The 22915-nt window shown below is 41.3% G+C and overlaps 3 protein-coding genes across 4 annotated transcripts; all 3 read right to left on the bottom strand.

The window, feature by feature from the left end:
• Positions 1-472: 472 nt before the first annotated feature.
• ppp1r3c2b (protein phosphatase 1 regulatory subunit 3C2, duplicate b) lies at positions 473-2905 on the bottom strand. Of its 2 annotated transcripts, XM_052067080.1 has the most exons (4): positions 1723-2905; positions 1613-1656; positions 1034-1461; positions 890-971 (listed from the first exon to the last, which is right to left on the bottom strand). In XM_052067080.1, the coding sequence occupies exons 2-4, from the start codon at positions 1630-1632 to the stop codon at positions 964-966; spliced, it is 456 nt and encodes a 151-aa protein (XP_051923040.1). In that variant the 5' UTR covers positions 1633-1656; positions 1723-2905; the 3' UTR covers positions 890-963. The 2 variants fall into 2 exon arrangements, with proteins under 2 accessions (XP_051923039.1, XP_051923040.1); XM_052067079.1 differs by having other exon boundaries at positions 473-1461; positions 1723-2892.
• Positions 2906-4115: 1210 nt separating this feature from the next.
• gins4 (GINS complex subunit 4 (Sld5 homolog)) lies at positions 4116-9460 on the bottom strand. Its single transcript, XM_052067081.1, has 9 exons — positions 9391-9460; positions 9206-9304; positions 9052-9138; positions 7509-7622; positions 7325-7422; positions 5404-5492; positions 5224-5314; positions 5038-5142; positions 4116-4620 (listed from the first exon to the last, which is right to left on the bottom strand). The coding sequence occupies exons 2-8, from the start codon at positions 9296-9298 to the stop codon at positions 5046-5048; spliced, it is 669 nt and encodes a 222-aa protein (XP_051923041.1). The 5' UTR covers positions 9299-9304; positions 9391-9460; the 3' UTR covers positions 4116-4620; positions 5038-5045.
• Positions 9461-11652: 2192 nt separating this feature from the next.
• On the bottom strand, positions 11653-21009 carry arid5a (AT rich interactive domain 5A (MRF1-like)). Its single transcript, XM_052067511.1, has 7 exons — positions 20716-21009; positions 20004-20062; positions 15206-15359; positions 15067-15119; positions 13595-13692; positions 13372-13528; positions 11653-13287 (listed from the first exon to the last, which is right to left on the bottom strand). Exons 1-7 carry the CDS (start codon positions 20762-20764, stop codon positions 12220-12222), a joined length of 1638 nt encoding a protein of 545 aa, XP_051923471.1. The 5' UTR covers positions 20765-21009; the 3' UTR covers positions 11653-12219.
• Positions 21010-22915: the final 1906 nt, after the last annotated feature.

Here is a 22915-nt window from a genome sequence, read left to right as displayed (position 1 = left end):
CTTTCACATTGATGAACACGAGTTTATAGTAATGTCGCCCTAGAAACATACTGCACATGCCTGTTTTTAATTATTATGTGTGACTTAAGAGTATTTGATTTACTTATGTGAGTCCTTCATTTGTCTGATTCGTCATGTGGTTGAAAATGTGTGTTTTACACATCAGACGGGACTTCAGTCCACAAACACTCTCCAGTTACAGCTGTGATTAAGACAATGGGTGCGCAAAGCCTCCTGCTATCAGTCAGATAGTTTATCCGACCAGGCCTGAGCTAAGATTAGCTTGTATCCTGCTCAGGGGCTTGGATTTGGCCCTGACAACGTATCTGTGACCTGTTGGGAATTCTAGATATGTCCAAAGTGAAAGGGATCACCCACCCTCTGTTATAACAGGGATGAATGGACCAAAAGTAAAAGAGTGTCGTGTTGACTCACACAAATAAAAGACTGGTTTTCAATGAAAATCAACAACTATACAACAATGTATTTTTTAATTAATACACAAAAAGTCCGAAGAAAACACAACACACAATAAATAAAAGAACCTTGTAAATATAAGTAAAAAAAGTTAATTTACATTAAAGTTGAGCTTGATGTCATGTTGTTTGACTTCTTTAATTGTGACAAAGATGTGAGCTCACACACACCTTAATTGCATAGTTCCGTCCACTGTTGTTGTCCCAAAAAGTATTAGCCTGCCCCCCTGGTGAATAACTTAAGCAGAATTCTATCTTCCTCTTTGCATCAAGCACTTTGGGTATGTCTATGTCAAACTGAAAGATGTCTGTTTGCGGCCCTCCAAAGCGCTGCGGCAGGTGCGTGCAGGGCACATCTCTGTAGCTCTGCCATGAGTCAAAGGTGATACGCACACGCACATCTTTTTGGAAGCTGAGGTTTTGGACTCGGGCGATGCCTCTGAGGTTTTGCCCAGTGACCGTGCAGTTCTCCAGGGTGACCATGTTCTCAGCAAGCTTTGCACGAAAGGCCTGGAAATTAGCGGAGGGCTGCGGGAAACCGAGCGTGAGCCGTGTACCTGGGCAGCAGGTGCTGACCGTGCAGCTGTAACCAAGCTCAGTCATCTTAACCAAACCTTGGAGGGACGGCAGAGGGTCGAGGTCGGAGTGGTCTTCCTCGTCAGAAAAGATTCGCACATCTGTCAACGACTGGCCCTTGGAGTCAGCGAAAACCACATGCTTGTTCTTGACCGGGGCCAAAACATCATTGTCATCATCCAAGTCCTCAAAGTAACCTGCGAGCGTCTGGGTTGAACCGACTTGGCGTCGGATGTCAGCTGATGTGGCCTTTGGAAATGTGGAGCGGATGCAAGGCCGCAGGGGTTTCAAGATGGGCACCCAAACATGAGGACACAATTGCTTACGTTGGTTCAGACACAGCCTGACGGCAATCTCCACAAGTCCGGCTGACTGAGCCATTGAGCCGAGGCCAATTATGGGCAGGAAACTTGAAATAGATCAAAGTGGCACAATGACTACAACTTTTCTGGATATTTCTTTTACATTGATGTATTTAGATGGGAGAACCCCCCAAATTAATTACATTTCCATTTGCTCATGCCAAGAGTGCATGCACATCAACTCTATTAAGTTCTTACGTTGTGCTGGAGGTCTCCATGCTGCTGGCGTGGTGCACAGAAGTCTTGAATAAGACGAAAATGTGAGTGTGTTAGTAAACATAAAGTTTACCACATCCCATCTTACTTACGAAATGGTGGGCAGCCAGTACTCCTGCGAAAGTCTTTGGGCTCCCTTCACCCACAGAGGACTCTTGTGTGATGTCCCATTTATACTCACCCAGCTACCCTGTACTACTCCGCCCCCTCTGTTCTATTGACCAGTTTTTTTTTTGATGGGATGGGTTGCTCTTCTAACAATATAGTACTAACTGCCATTGATGCATGACAGTCAAGTGAGGAATGCGTGACCTTTGCCTGTGACCGAATTCCATATTTGAGTGTCAGGATAAATACAGTTTAAGACCCAATTGTCCTCACTAGTAAGTCAATTCAGTGCACTAATAGAAAAGTGACAGCACACTGGGTTGCACACAGGTGCCAACATGTGCCTCACTATTAACATATTGTCATCCTGCTGGAAGGCCAAAGTCGACCTGCTAATGTGGATAAAGCTTGTATTTAATATCCACTTTCACTGCTTTGCTGATGACACCCAGCTCTACCTCTCCTGCAAGCCAAACTCCATACTCCCACCCCCCTCCCTCACCTCTTGCCTCTCCGAACTCAAAACATGGTTCACAACAAACTTTCTTAAATTAAATGCTAATAAAACTGAAGTCCTCCTTCTTGGCACCAAATCCACTTTATCTAAAGTAAACAGTTTTTCCTTCAACATTCACAGTTCCCTAGTGTCCCCTTGCCCCCAGGTTGAGTCTGGGTGTCATCCTGGATAGCATGCTCACCTTCCACTCACATATCAACACCATCACCCGCACTGCTTATTTCCACCTCCGCAATATTACCAGACTTCGGCCTTCCCTCACCCCCCGCACCACTGCTATTCTTGTCACAGTCTTGTCACATCCCGCCTTGATTACTGCAACGTTCTCCTCTTCGGCCTACCTCAAAAGTCCCTTCATAAAATCCAGCTGGTTCAAAACGCCTCTGCTCGTATCATCACAAAAACATCTTCCCAGCAGCACATCACCCCCGTTATCCAACAGCTCCACTGGCTCCCAGTTCAACATTGCATCAATTACAAACTGCTTCTATATACATATATGGCCATCCACAACCTGGCCCCTCCTTACCTATCCGACCTTCTCCAGGTGCATATCCCCTCTCGCTCCCTCAGATCCTCGTCCTCCCTCCACCTGTCAGTGCCCCCTGCCCGACTGAACACCATGGGAGCCAGAGCCTTCAGTCACGCTGCTCCAAAGCTCTGGAACAACCTACCTCCGGACCTTCAAAACTGCACACCTCTTTCCACTTTCAAGTCTAAAAACACACCTGTTCAGGATTGCCTACAACACATAGCTCTTCCATTTCCTATGTTTTTATGATTTTCTGTCCTGTTTTTATATAATATCTCGTTTACAAATTTTTACATTGTATTTTCTTATTGTCTGTACTGTGTCCTTGGGTGGCATGAAAGGCGCTTTTAAATAAAATGCATTATTATTATTATTAATATTTGCACATGGTCCTTGAGGACCATTCGGGCCATTAGAGCAATTATTGACAGCACATGAGTGAAATGCTCAACCTTAAAAGTCTCATTGATGAGTACAAAGTGTTCAAGTGCATCGATCTCATCCCTGATGAGTTGTTATGAGCATGGTAAAGGAGTCAACAGGGGTCATCTGGAAAATGCAGCACTCTGCTGGCTGGCTTGTGTCCTGAAGGGATCCTTGTCTCAGATTATGTTGGCATGTGTGGCGCCAAAGATTACAAGCCATCTCTCGGCATGACTGTCATATAACGCGTCAGCACTGGCTGCAGTCAGTGGGTGAAAGTGTGCACTTGAAACCGGATGCGTGCTGAGATGTTTGGATAAAAATAAATGTTTCCATTACGAGCAATTTGAGCCATCAAATTAATTGCAGATGGAAGTTATATGATCTCTAAATGTAATTGGGATCATGAGAAGAGTCATTGAAATTGTCATAATCTTTTATGTATACATTTTAACGGGCACATTATACAATCCAGTTTCCACCATTTATGCTTTTAAGCAGCTCTGAGCAAAACTAAATTTAGCATCATTAATAATTTGATCACACTGGATTAATGCAATGATTCATCACAAACATGAGGCCTTTGCGCTCAGTTCAATCAGTGCTTCATCCCTTGTTAGAGATCATGATTTCGCAATTAGAGCGAGTGCACACAATGAAAACTGATTGCTCCCGCTGAAAATTACACAACGGCACGATTAGAACAATTATGTCTCAGAGAAGATATGGTAATATTAATAACACGCAGTTTAGAGGACAAAAATGAAGAGACACTATGAAGCAAAACCTTTTCTAGGAGTCTCAAAGCAACATATGAAATACCAGGGTAGATTTACAGCAAAAGGGAGTAGAGCCTGTTCACATGGCAACGAAGGATTTGACACAAAAGGAAATACACAGATGCCTTTTGTATTTCTTCACAATTCATTTAATGAAATTAATAAGCCTTCACCACCAGAGAAAATAATTCCGGCAGTACATTCCATATTTTGGGCCACTGCCATCATGTCTGAGACATGTATTATGGCAGGGCTCTTTTTTTTTTTTTAAACACAGTACTTCTCCCCTCAAACCCTCCCCACCAATACATCATTCTGCGAACACGCAATAGACGGCCCCATTCAAACCAGCGGTCAAAATACAAAATAGTTAAGTTACCATGTTATGTTTGTATTTGTGGGCTTTTAATGCAGCACAGAAATTGTCCACTCCACTTCAAAATGTGGACACAGGAACAGGAATCAATATTAAGTGGATTGGATGTGCCTGCATTTGAAGCTATGGGTCCACGATTGGGACACCAATCACGCTTGGAGCATAAGGTCTGAGTTGCATCCAGATCTGTAAAACTGTCTGCTACTTGTTTTACAAGCTGTTGAAGGCCAAAGCGCCCAGAACAGAAACACAAACCTGCAACACAATGTACACTCTGTATGAGCTGCATTTTATCGTTGAGTGAAGTTCACACTCACATTCACAGTCATGGACAATTCTGATTCTTCAATTAACCGATCATGCATGTTTTTGGGAATGCAGGAGGGAGCCGGAGGAACCAGAAAGAACATTTAAACTGTGCACAGAAAGCTCAATGATTTGAATCCAGAACCTCAGCACTATGAGGCAGGTGTGGTGGCAATTCATCCACTCTGCTGCCCCAATTAGAACACATATTCTTAAACTGTTGCCAAGAAACTATGCAGGAATAAATCTTAGAGCTAAAAATAATCAAGTTGGCAATACAAAGGAGCCACTTACATAAGACAGGCAGAAAAATCGGAGAGAGTGTGCATGAGCTTGAGGGGCAGCGCGGACTTGAGGCTTACTTACCTTGACATTTAGATGAGCTGTGCAGCTCCACTCGAAATAAGTGGTGCTATGGTTCGATAGCGCATGAGATGTTGAGAGCCCTCTTCAAGATCCACAACGTACTCTCTGAGACAAGAGATGAAAATGTCAGTGATGTTACTTATGTGTTGAAAATCACGTTCAGATAGCCTCACAAGAGTGAAGTACCTTTGATCATCTGTTTCGGGCTCCACTAAGATGTTCTCTTGGCTCTCCTTCACTCGGAGGAAAACAAAGGAATCTAGGCATGGCGCTGGCACTGAGTTTCCATCAGAAAGAACAGAATCAGTATTCAAAGGTGTCTACAGGCCATGTGTGCTAAAACGAGACAAGATTAGAACACCATACCTGCTTTGAGCATGTCAAGTGTCTGGAGGATGGGGGGCATGTGGCTCAGTGCCACAGACTTCAAGTGGCTTTCCGTGTTTGCAGCATACCTGGAGAATGCAAACATACACACATGTAAACAGCAAGCGCACAACTGAAAACAGAATATTAGGGCCAAAAAAAATATACACACATATAAGAAGCTAGCACACAACTAAAACAGAATACTAGGAACAACACAAACTGTGCTGAGATGCTGGACGCAGACACAAAAAACGCACAAGGATTTTATTGCCAGGACGTGAAACAGGTCGAGGTGGTAACAACTGAAAGGCAGTCAAAATGATCAAGCCGACGAGTACAGGAATGCTGGAGCTTAACAGCGTGGCAGAAGCGAGTACGGCAAGCCCATGTGCCATCAATGGTACTTGTACCAGATGTTGAGAAGCACAGTAGTGAACCTATACCTAACCAGGGTTCCTACAACTTCACTCAAGTTAGATTCAAGACTTTTAAATTATATATCAAATTAAATTAGAGACCAGCTTCACAATATTCTCTCCACCCCATGTTGTCGAATGTTACTGCAGTACATAAATGAAGTGCCTTGAAACGTATTCTAACCCCCAAACAACTTTTTTTTTGCTTTAGAAACTGTATAAACGAGTGTTTCGTAATACTGTGCACATCCCCTGGTCATTATTTTCACATTTTAGTGCATGTTTGTTGAACTCTTGAATTTGGCCTAATACAGTACTGTCTGTATGGCGCTATCTTCTGGATAAACACTGCACTGCACTGCATGTGAATTTTGCTTTCTGTCCTGTGGACAGGACTGGTAAGGAATTCTGAGGTCATTTTCAGGATCTTGACGTAGTTGCTCTACTACCATGGGGTACACAAGAGGTTCAGTCTCGTACGCGCCTCCGTAGTGAGTTCGAATAGGAGTGTTTGTGATCATTTTCTTTATATCGAGTTTCAGATAAGTGTTTTATGAGCATCGCATTTGGTTAGTTTATTTAGCATAGATTGTCCTAGTATATAAACTAATTAGGTCAGTTTAGTCTTAGTTGGTACTATTCCATTCTTTGTTGTGTGTGTAGGATTAGTCTATAGTGTTTATTGTACTGTTGTTTATTAGGAAGGGGTGACCGTGTAGCGTAGTTGGTCATTGTTGCTTTCAATCACAGACACGCCCCACCCCGACCCCAAGCCCAAGCCCAAGCCCAAACCCAATGGTCCTCCAGGCAATGCCACCTTTTAGTGCCGTTTTCAAATATCTGTGAGGGGTGGAGCATGTGTTAAGCACTCATTTTTAGATTCATGGATTCAATGCCGGTGGCCTTCCTGTTTGGAGTTTGCAAGTTCTCCCCCGGGCCTGCGTAGGTTTTCTCCGGATAGTCCGGTTTCCTCCCACATTCCAAAAACATGGATGGCAGGCTGATTGAACACTCTAAATTGTCCCTTGGTATGAGTGTGAGCATGGAAGGTTGTTCGACTCTGTGTGCCCTGCAATTGGCTGGCATCCGGTTCAGGGTGTGCCCCGCCGACTGCCCGAAGACTGCTGGGATAGGCTCCAGCACCCCCTGCGACCTTTGTGAGGATAAAGCGGAACGGAAAATGGATGGATTCATGCCTTTTAAGACTTTTAAATGATCCTACGGACAATTTATGGTCTTCAATAAACCTAACATGCATATTTTTTGAGTGATAGTAGGAAATTGGAGAGTTTCTCCAGGTACTCTGGCTTCCTACTACACATGCAAAACTGCACACAGGAATAGACGTGCTAACCGCTAGACCAGCAGGCATGCCGACTCTGAAGGTGAGGAACTTTGAGGACTTTTTTAAGGGTCCAATTTCCCCGCGGCCCTCATGACAACAAGCCGTATAGTACATGGGTGGATGTAGGTTCCGCTGTCCTGTCTTATGATCTGCTCACTCTTTAGCAAAGGCGAACTCCTCAGGTGAAAGCAGCGCCGGTTCTCCTTTGCTGCGGGACTTTTCCTTCTCAAGAACATGCGGATAGAACTTTTCAATCTAAACCCCAAAATACACACAAAGCCATGTTGTCAAATAGCATGTAGCAACATTGAGGTGTACAAACATTTGATGAACTGCTCGACCTTCTGCAAGCGAGAGCGCAGGTAGCTGCACAGCACAAAGCGGATGCGGTCAATCTCCATGCGATGGATGCTGGCTTTGGGGTCACCTTTCTTCACCCGCTGTAGGTTTGCTTCCTGGTGAAAGGAAGGGGTGACTTGACTGAGTGGAATATACAAACACACCATGTATAACACCATGAATATAAAACGTCTGCCAAACCTTGACAGGGTGTGATATTAAAAATGAGGGCAAGATAAAAGATGTAAAACAAATGTCCATCATTAATGTGACCTACAAACTGTACAAATCAACCAAGAAAAAAAAAAGAACCAATCACATTCAACTCATGTTAAATGGGAGGAAGCAGACTCCTGCCACTGATTAACCCCAAATAACGTTGAGCTATTCTGGTAGGCTTTTCCATTTGTTAAATTCTGCTTTCAAACAGATGCATTCCTATTTTTCCTTTGTTACTTATTTATTGTCAATTGGCAACATACATATTTTTTCATGTTGAGTTTTAACTAAAAAAACGACAATGGCAAAAAAACTAAATGTTCAAATTAAGTGAAATAAAAAGATTTTATTTAATAATCCGTTTTGTTCTACGTCTGGAGAATCATCAACATGTATGAGTCACAGTGGTACTTCTGGAATGAAAAAAAAGGTTCAGGGGTAAACAGGTCAAAAACTGTCCGACACCAAGGATGAAGAGGATGGAACATTGTCGTCACAAGTGCTAGACAACTAGTACTTGCCATAAATTTCTGCAGCTCTTCAAATTTTACTGTCAGCTTCTTAGCCATCTCCCTGAACAATTTTCCTGTCATCTTTTCAGCATTATTTTCTCCACTTGATGATTGTCTCGTTTGAGTTTCATTGTATTGGAAATTCTTTGGCAAGCTTTCCTGACTCCAACAAATTTTGAACAATGAACTCCCAATGATGCTGTGGGATGTCAAAAATAAAAAGCATATGTTTATTTGGGGTTTATGAAAAGCACTTAAAAAGTAGTCTCTGTGTGCTGAATCCCATCTCAATAGGTATGATTAAGATTGCAAAATTTTGAACACAGTAACCTCCCCAGTCATCAGAGGGTGTGCATACTTACTGCCCCCCCCCCCCCGCTATAAGTTACAATAATGGTGGAAAGAATTTTGAAATTACATATCTTGGTGTCATTCCATACATCACCCAAAACTGTCATTTTAACAAGAGAGACTTGCTCCTACTGATGTATCTGTATGTGTATGAAAATTGTTAAATGCTTTATCTTGTTTATCCTATTTGTTTATGCCTGGACCTCGGGTCTGTAAATATATTTGATTGATCATGGCATGGTCCACAGAGTCACAAAGCAAAATTAAAAATTTCTCGTGAGTCAAGTTAGCAAGCACAGTTGTTACCATGGTGACAATGCGGTGTCCATTATAAGAAATGTCTCTGGACCCTCATTCAAAATGACAGCAAATCAATTAGATGTTTAAGGATTCCCTTCTATTACTTTCTTGAACGTTGAGGTTTAAAAAAAATTAAAAAAGAGGGGCGCGGGGGTCAATATACCATGTGTGTGAGTTGCTCTATGACACACTCAACCACCTCGGCCTGGTTGGCTAGCAGCTCCGGTGAGAACTTTTCATTGAGCCAAGCCTGCGATAGAGAGAAACATTAGAACGGGTCCAGTATTATACATTATTCAAAAACAACTACAACTGGCCTTCTCCAGTTTCGCGATCAAGTCGGCCGGAGTCATGTCATCCTCCTGACATTCTTCTTGGTTGGGGTCGTTGTCAAAGAGCGGGTTCGACATTATTTCCTGTGTGTTATCAGGTTGAGTTTTAATTTCAAACGATAATGAAAGCAGCTCAGCCGAAGTTTGGTTTGCTTGATTTGCTAGCTCACAATTGGCAGCAACAAGTCGCTTGTATATTCGCGCCTCTGCGGACGTTCTCGCGAGATGTTACCATTGCGCTAACGTTAACCTGATTTTAGACTGCAAGGCATAGCGTTTTGCGGTTCGTAATTTATACTTTAGTATATTTTGTCTTATTAATTTCGTACAGCAATTGAATACGAGTGTTTGAAGTAGTCGTATGTAACATCCAAATAATGCTTGATAAGAGATTTTTAAAAAAGGCAACGGCGCTTAATCTCAAAGGTATTGCAAATAAACTCATCGTAGAAGTGGTTAATAGCCAAAACATGCCATGCCAGTTACTATTATAAGTGACTATTTGAATCTTTAGCATATAAAAGAACACATTGGCTACTTTACTGTATGCGCAATGGTCAAATTAGATCTATTGTAGTTCTCGTCGTGCCATGTGCATCAATGCATAATTTTGCATACCATAATAAGGAGCTTATTGTGGCTTTTATTACAACATTATTATTATAGTTCTCATTTTATAATATCCAGAAGCCTGGCGGAAATTGTATTTTTGGTTGTTGTGTGGGATTATTAATTTTCTCCAGAAGAATACAGAAGAGTTTGGAACTGAAAAATTGCAGGAGAAACGTTTCTCAAACTGTCCAGTTGACAATACATAAATAATGTTGATCCCAAACGTTTTTAAAGTATCAAACAATATGTTTCCTGCATTATTTCATCCTTATTGTCTTAGCATTGTTATGGAAACATAGTCATGGTTGAACATGAGACCAAATACATTATCCTGTGAGCGTTAATGATGAGACACAGACATGTGTCAACCAAAAGAACTGAGAATCAGGGCTCCAGACGAACTTTTTTTTACTAGCATCACATTGGCCCCTCACCTAAAATTATAGGGAGGCAAGTAGGAAATTTAGAGCCAGACACTGTCAGACGACTTGCAAAGTAATTATTCACTCCACTCATTTTCACTAGATTATTAAAAAATAAATCTCTAGTCGCACGGGTGTAATTACATGAAAAATTTACTTCCACTGTCTTAAATTTTTAGGGCCAGTCTTGCCTATGATAATTAAAAAATTAACCTAGATGTTCATGTTTTTTTCCACTGTCAGTAAAATTCCATGACCATCAGAAGCTGTGTGGTATGTGAAAAGGTCACACAGTTGCTTTGTAACTGAGTAGGACTTTGATGTAAATGTGAATTTACCGTTTGTGGTTCCAATAGACGATGTTATTTTCTTTGAAAGAGATCAGTGCAGCTGTGACTTAGATTCATGAAATTAAGAGCTCTGTTTCTTATCTAAAGGGTAACATGACAAAGAGTCAGAAAATGTAATTCAAGATTCCTTACCTGAAAAAAGGTCTCAGATTTTGTAATTTTATTCTGATGGAATGACATTGCCACATCTAATGCATTCATGTCTTGTGACAATAGTCAAAGCCAACAATTGCTGGATGAGGACACTACTTAACTGTGTATGTTTATGTTTTAACATCACCGCATAACATTGAAGTTTATTCCTGTGATCATGAATAATATTTTTTTTTAAATAGGGGGCCACACGGTGAATAACATTTAGTATGTTTTGCTCGCAGTTCAGGGTTCAACTCTGAGTTCCAGGTTGTGTGGCTTTTCTTCGGGTACTCTGGCTATACATTTCAAAAACATGCATACAGTAGTAGGTAGACTTTAGAAAAGGGCTACCACCAACAATTATTTTGGAAGTGGACTATTGACCGGGTGGCCCGGTAGTCCAGTGGTTAGCACGTCGGCTTCACAGTGCAGAGATACCGGGTTCGATTCCAGCTCCGGCCTTCCTGTGTGGAGTTTGCATGTTCTCCCCGGGCCTGCGTGGGTTTTCTCCGGGTGCTCCGGTTTCCTCCCACGTTTCAAAAACATGCATGGCAGGCTGTTTGGACGCTCTAAATTGCCCCGAGGTGTGAGTGTGCGCGTGGATGGTTGTTCGTCTCTGTGTGCCCTGCGATTGGCTGGCAACTGATTCAGGGTGTCCCCCCCCTACTGCCCCAAAACGGCTGGGATAGGCTCCGGCGCCTCCCGCGACCCTAGTGTGGATCAAGCGGTTCGGAAAATGGATGGATGGATGGACTATTGACCGATAGCAGTCACAATAAATCGAGGAATCAGATAATGTAAATCGCAGCATATCACAACATCAAGCAGTTGCTCTTCTAAAATCATCATAATCATAAGCTTACAGCCTGAATTATTTGAGCTATGTACACATTAAAAATGAAGACAATTAAGATGATAGTATATTTAACTTTTATTAAACTTTGCAGCTTGTCCCAGGATTTTGACATATTTATAAATGTTGTTTCAAATGAAATTGAAGGCGATACTCCGGTCTTAACATTTTTGGCAGTCGATGTTTGTACATTTTAAAAAGGAACCAAAACAATAAACTATACTAAATAACACACGTATTTTCCAAAAAGTATCCGAAATACTGATAGACTTGTTTCCGTTTACTCACAAATTTACTTTCTCAGTGTAAAATCTACGACCCAGTTGAACAAAAAGGTACAAATCTGTTGTATGAATGGCAATTGGTGGGTTGCACTAGATTTGTCAAGTGCAAGGGCAACTACCGGTAATTATCCTCCCCCTATTTTGGGGTTTAAAAACACAATTAACAGTTCCACAAAAAGCGTAGGGAACAAAGAGTTAAAATCCCATAAAAAATGGGGAAAATCCAAATTATGAAATCCATGAATATGCAAATCCATGAGTGTTTGGAGATTCCACTGAATTTATAAGAAAGGTATTTTTCCACAAGTTGAAATTGCTAACACCTGTAGATAAAATGAAATAATCACAGTTTGTGTTGAGTATAAAAGGTGGGAATGGTGTATGAAGTGCGGGGACCCCACAGAGGGATGGTGTACGGGTAGGGGTAAATGAGAGCAGAGTGAGGCGTACTGACAGGAAGATGGCGGTATGGGACCTGAGACTGAGGTATTCTTATTCTGGGGAGGAAGGCCGTTTGCTGCAGCGTGGTCTGGAGATGAGAGTCTCTCACTGACATGTTGTAAGACGGCGTGGTGTAAGTGGCGTGGCATGGCCTCTGCTGGGTGGGAGGAAACTTTGTTGGCATTGCCCTGAACGTTTCCCATGAGGGCAATGAGTCCGGAGGGATGTTTTTTAAAGATTTGCTGTGATGCATCAAAGCCCCATGTTGGATTCTGTGGCCTGGCCAGATAGGCGCGGGGCGCGGTAACTGTGCCGATTTGGTCAAAACTTTGATGAAACCAGAGGAAGAGTCAGACTTCAATTTGGTCGAAGAGTGAAAGGAATATGTGAGGTCTTTGGTGGACGCTTTAGGCTCTCTAATGTGATTTTTATCCTTTGAGGAGTTGACTTGATATCTATCTTTCCTCTCTCCTGTTGTATCTTTTGACGTTTGTCCCCTGGGGGTGTCATCATTTTGGATGAAACAATCGGGGTCCAAATCTGAGCTCGGTGCAGAGTTCTGTTCGTCCTCTGATAAGATGGAGCACAGGGATGGGCTCCTGGAGGAGAAGGAGGAGGAAGAGAGAGGCCGAGGAGAGCTGTCAGAGGAGTCACACTTGTGGCTGGCAGAGGCTGGTGACGTAGAGCGGTGGATAACAGAAGCGCTGTCACTCTCCTCTTGCGGATCCGCTCGAAGGCTGGCCTTTGCTACGCGCTTCTTTTTCTCCAGAGGAGAGATGACCTCTCCAACAGCTGAGGAGATGTTCGCAGGCCACGCTGTTGTTGCGGGGCTGTGCAGCAGGTGTGAATATGCATAAAAGTCGGGGGCAAGAGGCACTTGTGGCTGGTGCCTGTCAGTGTTAGCTGACCAGAAAGCAGAATCAGGATGCACCACTGCTCCACTCCGACTAGCAGCCTCTGAAAGCAGCCTCTGCAAAACAAAAGAGTTGAAAGTCTGAATAATCACTACACAGAAAACTTTCATCTGCTTTCATCCAGCATGACGTGTTGATACCTCCGAATCTTTTTCTCTGTCTGTTTTGCTCCTTTTCCCCTTCCACGCTGCTTTTATTTTCCCTCCCGAATTCCTTTTATAAGGCTTCCTTGGTTTGCTGAGAGGCAGAGGCTTATCATCTTCTCCTTTTAGGTGTCTTTCGTAAGGCAACACTAGCCTGCAACATGAGTCAGAATGTATGGATAAACATCAATTAATACGTGTAATATCTGATTGGCTTTACCTCTCATAGTGTCTGCGAGTGCAGGTTGCAGCACTGGTGCTACCGGGACTCCCTCCCAGTTCATCGTACACTTTCTTCCACAGGCGTCGTGCTGTCACCTGTTGACCATATCACTTTGTGACATTATTCATGACAAACATTAAAAAATTTTAAAAATTATAAAAACTTGGTTTTGTTGGACAACCACAAATACAACACACAGGTCCCACCACTGCTGTTTTGACTCAATACACATGTGTTTGCCCTAACCATATGTAGCATTTGTATGGAATTAGTAAAAATATAAATTCATGAAGATCCATTTTAAGACTCATTTTCAAATAGTGGACAAGACTCAGAATGTTCCCATTCGGAAATAGTCCCTCTCTTAATCATACTTTAAGAAATGCAGGCACAGGGTTCTAAGTATACTCCCAGTAGAAGGAGCTAAAATGTTAATGTGTTGATGTCAAGTCCCCTCATCTAAATATCATGTGCATGTGTTGGTGTATCAGTTACATCCTGTGTAGCGTAATTGTGGATTCAAAATATATTGTGCAAATATCAAACTAAATCAAAAAGTACATTTGGTCTCGGTGTACGGTGAAGTTTCATTCTACAGTCGTGAGAGAACCTGAATTTAGACATAAGTTGCAAGTTATCTGCGAATGGGGCAACATGAGATGCTGTGGAAAAAACAAAAAAGGGTTCCTGCTGAGGAGTGATTCACCTGGGAAATTAACAGGCATAAACAAATGAGTCATAATCCATGCGGTGCTGTTTAGGAAATATTTGTGATGAATAATGTGTGTGCCTGTTTTGTCAACACTGTCCTTTCTCTTGCAGGGCCAGCAGTCTTTTGTCCCCAGTGGTGGCCTGAGGCACAGGGCAGCTTAGTGGCTGCTTGGGGCCGCTCCTACACTGCTCTTTGTAGAGAATAACAGATCACTGTAATTTTCTTGATAAAGTGGTTGATGCCCCATCATACCACTGATGAAGTATATTTGCTTCATGAATGATACAAATAGAGAACATGAATAAGTAAGTAAGAATGAGCTGTCCAGGCCATTGTGGGAATTAACACCCGTCCTATCATTTTATTGTGGCCTCGAAAATATATTGTAGTCAAGTCTTCAATATAATTAACAAAGTGGTGACACTTTTCTGCAGCTGTGTGTGAACGGAAGATTAAAATTTAATTCATGGGCCAGCATGCCTGTGACCCTTGTGGCGATAAGAGGGATTGAGAAATGGATGGATGGGCTCGGTGCATATATTCATGTTCCTTTTCTGTGAGTTTGGGAACGAGAAGTGGTAAATTGACTGCTAAATGCCACGAAATAGCGCTGTGCAAAAGATCAGTGCCATTCAAGCTAGTCATGGTAATCTATCGAGATCTTAGTATTTGTTGAATGCTTGTCTTCCACTTGATAAACATCTGTGTTGTTTGCACCAGCAGTAAATGAATATTTCAATGCATTAGACTGACTTACTGAATTATATCCACCCAATTTCTCAACTGCCTTGAAGATCATCCAAAGGTCAACTGGAAGTAAAAAGAAACATGTCAGAAGTTAACTCAAGTACACTGGCTATAACTTTGTATTCTTACACTTTTGAACAGTCACACACTCTGTTTGAAGCCCAAATGTGGAATCCTTTCAATGGGCGAACCCCGTTCCTTCATGAAGGAGTGCAGACTGGATACAAATAACTTCTCCTCTATATGCAACAGGCTGGATCCTTCTTTACTTTTGTGATGCACCTCAGTGACCGGGGGAGATGTCTAAGGTGGACAAAAGCACTGCATTAGGACAACCATACATCCATTCATATACTTTAATTCCCTAGGGGAAATTGAATTGTGACATGAGAATATTCACATATATGTATTTGTATTAAAAATACACGTGCGTTCTATAAACAAGGCAAAGAGCAAAACTGAAGATGGATTAAAAGTAGTGATGCACTATTATCACCCGCACACACACACGAGAGGGAAGCAGCGCGAGTTCATGTTGATGTATACAAACCAACAGGCATGACAATTCATATTTATCCTGCCCCACCCACCCGCAAAAAAGAATCTATCCATTTTACTCAGCGAATGATAAATTAATACAGTTACATGTCTACCTGGTGACGTTTTCACGGACCAAAATATTAAAAAATATCACTCAACATAACTCCACTTCAACGAGCCGCGGCCGAGTGTATGCCGGTGTACAATAGGACACAAAGCAATGTCATGGCTTTTCCTCTCCATCCATCCATTTTCTGAACCACTTCTCCTCACGACAGTAATCCCTCGTTTATCGCGGTTAATGGGGGTCAAAACCACCCGCGATAAATGAAAATCCGCGAAGTATCGACCAATTAACATATACAGGTAAAATAAAGAAATAAATAAATACAATAATAATTTTAAAGTCCGCAAACAGTTCAGGAGAAGCTGCAAAACAACAGCGAGTCACATAGAGCAACATATACAGTACTGTACTCCATGTATATGGGGAAAAAAATGATGAATATGTTTGAAAAAACGCGATGCACCGAATCCGCGAAATAGCGAGGGATCACTGTATTAGCATTTATTTGAGCGATATAGCTCGGCTCGGCTGGTCCACTTTTTTTACAACGCCTTCGCCGCCTACCAGACGCGACAACAACCACAGAGGTCGCACTGTTTGGCTATCTCGTCTGGGATGTTGAAAAGTGCGGTGAAGCTCCACTGGCTCGCCTTTGTTTACATTGCCTACGCCAACTACAGCGCCATCCAGACCCGACAACAAACCACGGAGGTCCCGCTGGTCGCCCCTCATCTCGTCCGCGATTTTGAAAGTACTGTGAAAAGTTGTTGGAATTCCTCGGATAGGACTGGAATGCGATGTTGATTAAATTCACACGATTATGGCATCCAGCAACAAAAGTAAAAGTCAAGTTAATAGGGAAAAGTCACGGCTCGTTCGTCAGCACTCTGGTGGTCACCTAAAGGAGGCCATGATGGATCAGTCCGTGCTCTTAGGAAAATATTTACCTCAAGTTTCATTATTTACAATAAATATTCTTTCGAGTTGATGAGAATCGGCTGGTTCTACGTTAGTGTATAGGCCCAATTTGGCTGTATCGGATCGATAAAAGTGACCTCCTTCCCACCATATCAGCACATATCTTTTCTGCAACAAAAGTGACAGGTTTGAAGGGGGTTGCTCTGTATACGTCTCTTGCTAAAAAACACAATTCACAATTCATTTAAAAAAATGTAAATCTACAAAACATCCTATACGTAGTTATTGCATCCCTGACACATTTCAAACTGGCCACAAACTTGGTGCAAGTAATTGACATTGTCACTAGTTGTGGTTTGTAAGGAAGTAGAAACGAAACAATGCGAGTCTGCACAAAAGTGTCTTAATAGAGAAGTGTACCAGTGCGCAGAAGAAGAGAAGGATCTATTAAAAGTGTTCCATGTGCACATGACATTGAGCGTGAACTATTGTGACCAGACAAATACTGAGTGGTTGTGAAAAGGATGAGAATGAGTCAGGGCGAATATTCAAACACGAAACTTCACATTGCCGATCAGACCGTCACTTTCGATACATTGGAAGTTTGAAAAACCACGATGGATGTTATTGATATTTTCATTTGACTCAACACATGAAAATGCTTTTTAAAAAAAAAAAATTAGGGCGGCCACTCAACAATAAACAGCTCAAGGTAGTTTCACGTTGAATCAAGTTCCTCTCTGTGGTTCCTGGTTCCGAGAAGTCGGCCAGCGCCGTGAGTAATAGTGAAGGTGCGGGCCTCCAGGCGAGCCCCGATTGAGTCAACCTCCCGCCCGGCACTGCTCTTTCCAGTTTTGTCGTTGCAATCTTTGAGCCCCTCGTTGGTCTACTTCAAAACACACACATCCCATGTTGTTTTTATGATCCGAAATGAGAGTTCTGTGCACTTCTACATTTCCAAAGGGTTGCAGCAAAAGTATGGTACATTTGCATCCGGGGACTTCTGCTTTCAGTTGTACTGTTACCAAAATGATACTGTACTCAATGTACTCAACCAAGCAGCTCAATCCATTTCCTGTGGTTATTTAGTATTTTTTGTTTCCTTTGTCAAAAGTTGTGACTGGCCCCATTCTCTGTGTTTGGGTTGACACTTGGCACTACACCCTGTTGTCACTTCTGCACACTGTGCAGTGCACAGCAACGGGATCGAAAAGGGAAGTTTATCCCTTTGACACCACTCTTGACTAAGAACGCAAATATATAGTACAGTATTCAGAACCAGATATGCTTTTTCCGTAGATGCCAGCTCAACAGTTAGGGAGTTTGCCATGTCTTAAAAAGAAATATTCAACCAATGGCGGATGCTGGTCTGTCAAGGAGGGGAAGCTTAATTTCGGCCTAAATCTTAAAATGTGTCAGTTTATTTATACGTGAATTCTACTCTCCGTTCTTTTTCAAGAAAATGATCTGTGACCCTGTCATACCAACAAGGCTTCTTTTCCAGGGACTTAACTAGTGTCCTCTAACTACAGCAACTACAATAAAACCCACCAGAAATAAAAGATTAATTTTTGGCTAGTCGTTTTCTACAAAGAGAGTGTCGCTCAGAAGCTGAGAAGTCTCCAGTTTAACTCAGAACAGAATGAGAATTGAAAAATGCTCCCGTAAAGTTTAAAGCACAGTGAAGCTGTGGGAATGAATGAGAAGAGATTCGCGTCGTAACCAGTAATAAGAAGCTGATTCAGAAAAACGTTGAGCACGTTGTAGCGCATATTTAGTCAATGACATGTACACACAATTGTATGTCCACACATTTACTTGATCACTTATTTTTTGACATTTTAGGGGAAGCTGAGATGCCCTTGCAGTCTTAGAGCAATCGCCTCTGCATTCAACATATGGAACCCATTTTGTTATTGAAGAAATGAAATCAAGGTGTGATGCGAATGATTGTTCGTCTCTGTGTGCCCTGCGATTGGCTGGCAACCAATTCAGGGTGTCCCCCGCCTACTGCCCGAAGACAGCTGGGATAGGCTCCAGCACCCCCCGCGACCCTAGTGAGGATCAAGCGGTTAGGAAGATGAATGAATGAATGAATGTTGTACCCTACATGGATAATACACTACTGATAGAAAGAGTAATTGTGGTAATACTGCATTTAATATTTTCTGCAATATATCAATGCACTGAAATATCAGCAATGAGACAATTGCCATTGTTTGGTCAAGCTATTGGTTGGCGGCCGATGTAAATCAGGCAGATTGTCGCCGCTCAGCCAGTTTCACACACAGTGTCACAACCTCAAAGTGTGCAGGTACTTGAATGATGACGTCAAAATCGGATCTGCTCATTTTGCAAGCATTTCCCCTTTTATTGCCTATTGCAAAAAATTGAGAAACTGCATAAATGTCAAACATAAACCACATCACATACTCATTTTGACCTCTGATATACAGTACATTGGGAAAAATTGATTTTGATGGCATGGAACCTTTTGGACAAGTAACCTTCCTGTTTTTGTTGTTGTCATGCTGAATGTGACTTTTTTTTCTCAAACGCTTTAACAGGGACTTATATTTTTTAAAACTTGATTTTCTTTGTAACTGTCCTCAGAAAATATAAAATGCAAGTATTTTTGTATTGGTTCTTAAGGGTTTGAATTATATCACTTCATGGATCTTTACAATTTAAACACAATTCTTTGATTTTTTTTCAGATTTTGAATAAATTATCATAAAGTAAAACACAAGGCTGGGGGGGAACAGAAATATGCCCTGGAAGCAACAATTAGCTGATGCTGAGGCTTTATCACCGTAAAGCTCTTGAATTGGATCTCATTATTGAGCAGAAGCAGATGTATCTACTCTAACTGTGATGTAACTTCAAGAAGAAAGGATACAAAATGTCAAGCTTTTCTTCCTGCTCATATGCTGTCACTGATTGACCAAATTTGTTTAGAACTTTGATAAATTGGTATTGGAAGCTGCACTGAATATCCTCGACCAAAATGCTGCACGGGTAGAGCTGTTGAATTGAAACCTTCGGGGACCTAGGCGTGGGCGACATTCCCCAAAGTCGTTGCTACAGGCCGGCCAGAGGTCAGCGCAGAAACCACCAAGTTGGGAAAATTTGACAAACAGTCTGCCTTCCTCACATTGCAGCTCGCTCTCAGTTACCAGAACTAAATTGTGCCTTCAAAGAAGAATCACGCGATTCTTGTTACTCATTTCACAAGCAGAGCAGAAATGACACATACGATCAAGCGCTTCAAAATTGCGCTCCTAATGAAATGCGTCAAAAAGGGAAATGAGAATGCGTCTGTGTGTAGTCATGTCTGCAGTCACAACTCAACTGTAACTGATGAAAATAGCTCACAGAGCACCCAGCAGGCCAACAGACCTTTTACCGACAGTTTTTCTTACCTCGGCCGCTGTCTCCCTATCTTCCTCACCGAGCGCCATGGCGTTCTGGTCCTCATGAGCTAAACAATAAAGACAACCATGGTTTGTTAGTTCACTTCACATCAAATAATAGACATGCAACTGTGCATCGTTTGAATGGAGTTGCTGTTCCCATAACTGTAATTGTCATAATATTCAAACGGTTGTCTGAACATATTGTCACTGGAGTCTGATATGAAACCACAGGTGACAAACCACTTCCTGCTCACGAACACAAGCTCTGTATAATATTGTTATACATAGAGTAAACTGTACGTTGGATCAGTCTGCAGCCACTATATTTGGTACAACTGCACTCTCGTGTCAAGAGAGTCCACACGGCGTCCGGATATCGCTTTTTGAGAGAGGTATTCATTTCACAAGATGTTTGTAATTTGGCATGTAGTTTACAGTTGTGTTAACACGGCACTACATCATCCGAATATACTGTGTCTAATTTAGGGTCACATAGAAATGTCCTCATTAAAAAAAAAAATCTGTATTTCTGATTAATAGAATGTGACATTCTTTCACTGTTTCTTCAAAACAAACACACACAAAAAAAAAACACATGATCAACCCCCAAACTTTGAACTGTATTTTCAATAAAATATTCGCAAATGAAGTCCAATGAAGAGCACCATTTAAAAACAAAAAACAAAAAAAAACTTTTTGGGGAGAATATAAGACTTACATTTTAAAATGAATGAAAGTCCCTTCAGGCCAGCAGTGTCTCCTCTCATCTCTTCAACCGCTGTTTTGTTTGTGTGTAAAACCAATACGTTCCTTTTGAGATCGCTTGCTTCCTGTGCTGCGGCTTCAGATTCGCATTCTGCTTTCAATATAACCCCCGACTTCTCTATTTAATCTCTGGGAGTTGTACTTCAAATATATCACTTCTATTTTACAGATGATTTCAACTAATTACTTGACCCAATACATAGACGCAAAACATTTCTTTTTGTCAAATTATATTTTCATCGCTCATGAATGAAATGTTTTATTTTCATGAACATGGAACCAACTATTCATATTAAATATACATTGTGATATGAGTCATTGTCTTTTCACAGAACACATGATGTTACGTTAAAAACTGAATTTTGAATTAACTGGTTGATGTGAATAAAAATTAAAAAGTGATTCTCACCCATAGAAGACGTCTTCCAACGGTAGTGTTTTTTGTGACTGTAGATTAAGCTTTGACATAAGACGATGTCTCTAACACTGCACATGCTCATTGGTTAACACCTATCTCTCGCGCACACACACACACACACACACACACACACACACACACACACACACACACACACACATTGTTTTTCTCCTCTAAGATTTCAACTCTTACAGTATGTCATGTCTATAAATACCAATCAAGCCAAATCTCTATTTTTTCTTAATATTATACAAAATATGGTATTTAGGATGGATGGTATTTAGGATGAGTTAGGAAACCAATATATATTAAACAAACTGTGGAAAAAAACAGAACCTCTTAGATAAAAAATAACACATTTAAGAACCAAGACAATTAATTATCATGAATCAATGAACACATTGATAGTATGCATAAATATTCGAGAAAGCATGCACATAATTATGGTGAGTAATTACAGTTGTTTCCTTAGTATGAGACCAACATTTTATACTGTAAAAGTGGATATCAGTCAGAATTTGTACTTTATCCCGGCTTTTTTGTATTGGCTATTTTGAATAGGCTTTTCCCCAATTTGTTCATTTCCATTTTAGTTTTGATGTGGGTTTTACAGATGAAGTATCGTTCCTGCCACCAAGCCACACTGTCATTGATTCTAAAAGTCTTGCCTATACAGTTATAGACAAGATTTTTAGAAGCTGTAATTATGACTGAGTGGATACTAAGCAGAAAATCACACCTTGAGACAATTTTGAGTTGAAATGATTTTTGGGGGAGGTGATTAGGTTTTTGTGTGTGTGTGTGAGAAATGTCACTTTATTAACCATTATGATTATGGTAGCTAGAATAATGTTGAGATATTTCAGACTGCTGCAAAACATTGTGCATTCTCAAAAATCATCCAGGATAAGAATTAAATAAAGGGGTTTTGAAAGTAAAGGTGAGGTAAGTACAAGGGACAGGGCATCATATTATTATCATAAAGTGTGCCATTTGAAATATTTCATCTTGCATTTAATTTTGTAACATCCAACACCGGGAAATGTATTCAAAGGCATGTCATTATATTAACAAAGATGAAAGGACCACTGCTTTTTTTTCTCAAATTTTATCGGTACCTTTGTCCGAATGCTTAAAAAAAACGAAGAGAGAGAAAGAGAAATATTAGGGCATAACAATTTCCATGACAGCGATCCAAGTGGCGGACTTGTAGCTGTTAAAGCGTATCGTCGTCGTTATCACACACTTGTCATCACTTTGAGAGAATCAGGTCAATCTGATATCTGCTCAGTGTCATATAAAGCTCCAGATTTTTCCCATGACCAACAACAAGCAAAAGTACACAAATAACACACACGTTAAGCTGCAACGCAGGCTCCACATTTCCTCTACTTGTCTTTGATCTGTCACAGAAAGGGGATGCCCTCTGCGGTAGGTGCAACAGTTTTAATGACATCTCCAAATCATTTTAATGAAATGTCACAATCGCAAAATATTTCTAGTGTACGGTACTTTTTGTCAAATTGTCAAGTTGACAAATGACGTCCATCCCGAGTTGAAATGCCATGTGGATTTATTTTATTTTTCATAGTTTACAGAAATAGAAATGTTAAATGTGCTTTTCCTATTGTTCACAAAGGGTAAGCGATAACAACACTACACGTTTGTAAAATACGATGATGGGCTAAAATGAGTCACCTTCCTGGGAACAAAGTGTTAATATACATGTTCCCCT

The sequence above is a fragment of the Hippocampus zosterae genome, chromosome 6 (genome assembly GCF_025434085.1).
Source record: "Hippocampus zosterae strain Florida chromosome 6, ASM2543408v3, whole genome shotgun sequence".
NCBI lineage: Eukaryota > Metazoa > Chordata > Actinopteri > Syngnathiformes > Syngnathidae > Hippocampus > Hippocampus zosterae.
Note: the sequence above shows the minus strand (reverse complement) of the source record. Positions and strands in the feature narration are given on the sequence as shown.

Bases quoted from the DNA above. Each gene is read 5' to 3' on its own strand.
- arid5a (XM_052067511.1), bottom strand. From the start codon at position 20,764: ATGAGAGGAGACACTGCTGGCCTGAAGGGACTTTCATTCATTTTAAAA. The intron at 20,063-20,715 runs GTAAGTCTTATA...TTTATTGTTTAG, and splicing joins ACTTTCATTCATTTTAAAAT to CTCATGAGGACCAGAACGCC. The intron at 15,120-15,205 runs GTGTGTGACTGT...TTTTACTTCCAG, and splicing joins ACATTTGGGCTTCAAACAGA to TTGACCTTTGGATGATCTTC.
- gins4 (XM_052067081.1), bottom strand. From the start codon at position 9,298: ATGTCGAACCCGCTCTTTGACAACGACCCCAACCAAGAAGAATGTCAG. The intron at 7,623-9,051 runs GTATATTGACCC...TCCTTTCACCAG, and splicing joins TAGAGCAACTCACACACATG to GAAGCAAACCTACAGCGGGT. The intron at 5,315-5,403 runs GTATGGTGTTCT...ATGGAAACTCAG, and splicing joins ACTTGACATGCTCAAAGCAG to TGCCAGCGCCATGCCTAGAT.
- ppp1r3c2b (XM_052067079.1), bottom strand. From the start codon at position 1,632: ATGGAGACCTCCAGCACAAC. The intron at 1,462-1,612 runs GTAAGAACTTAA...ATCTATTTCAAG, and splicing joins ATGGAGACCTCCAGCACAAC to TTTCCTGCCCATAATTGGCC.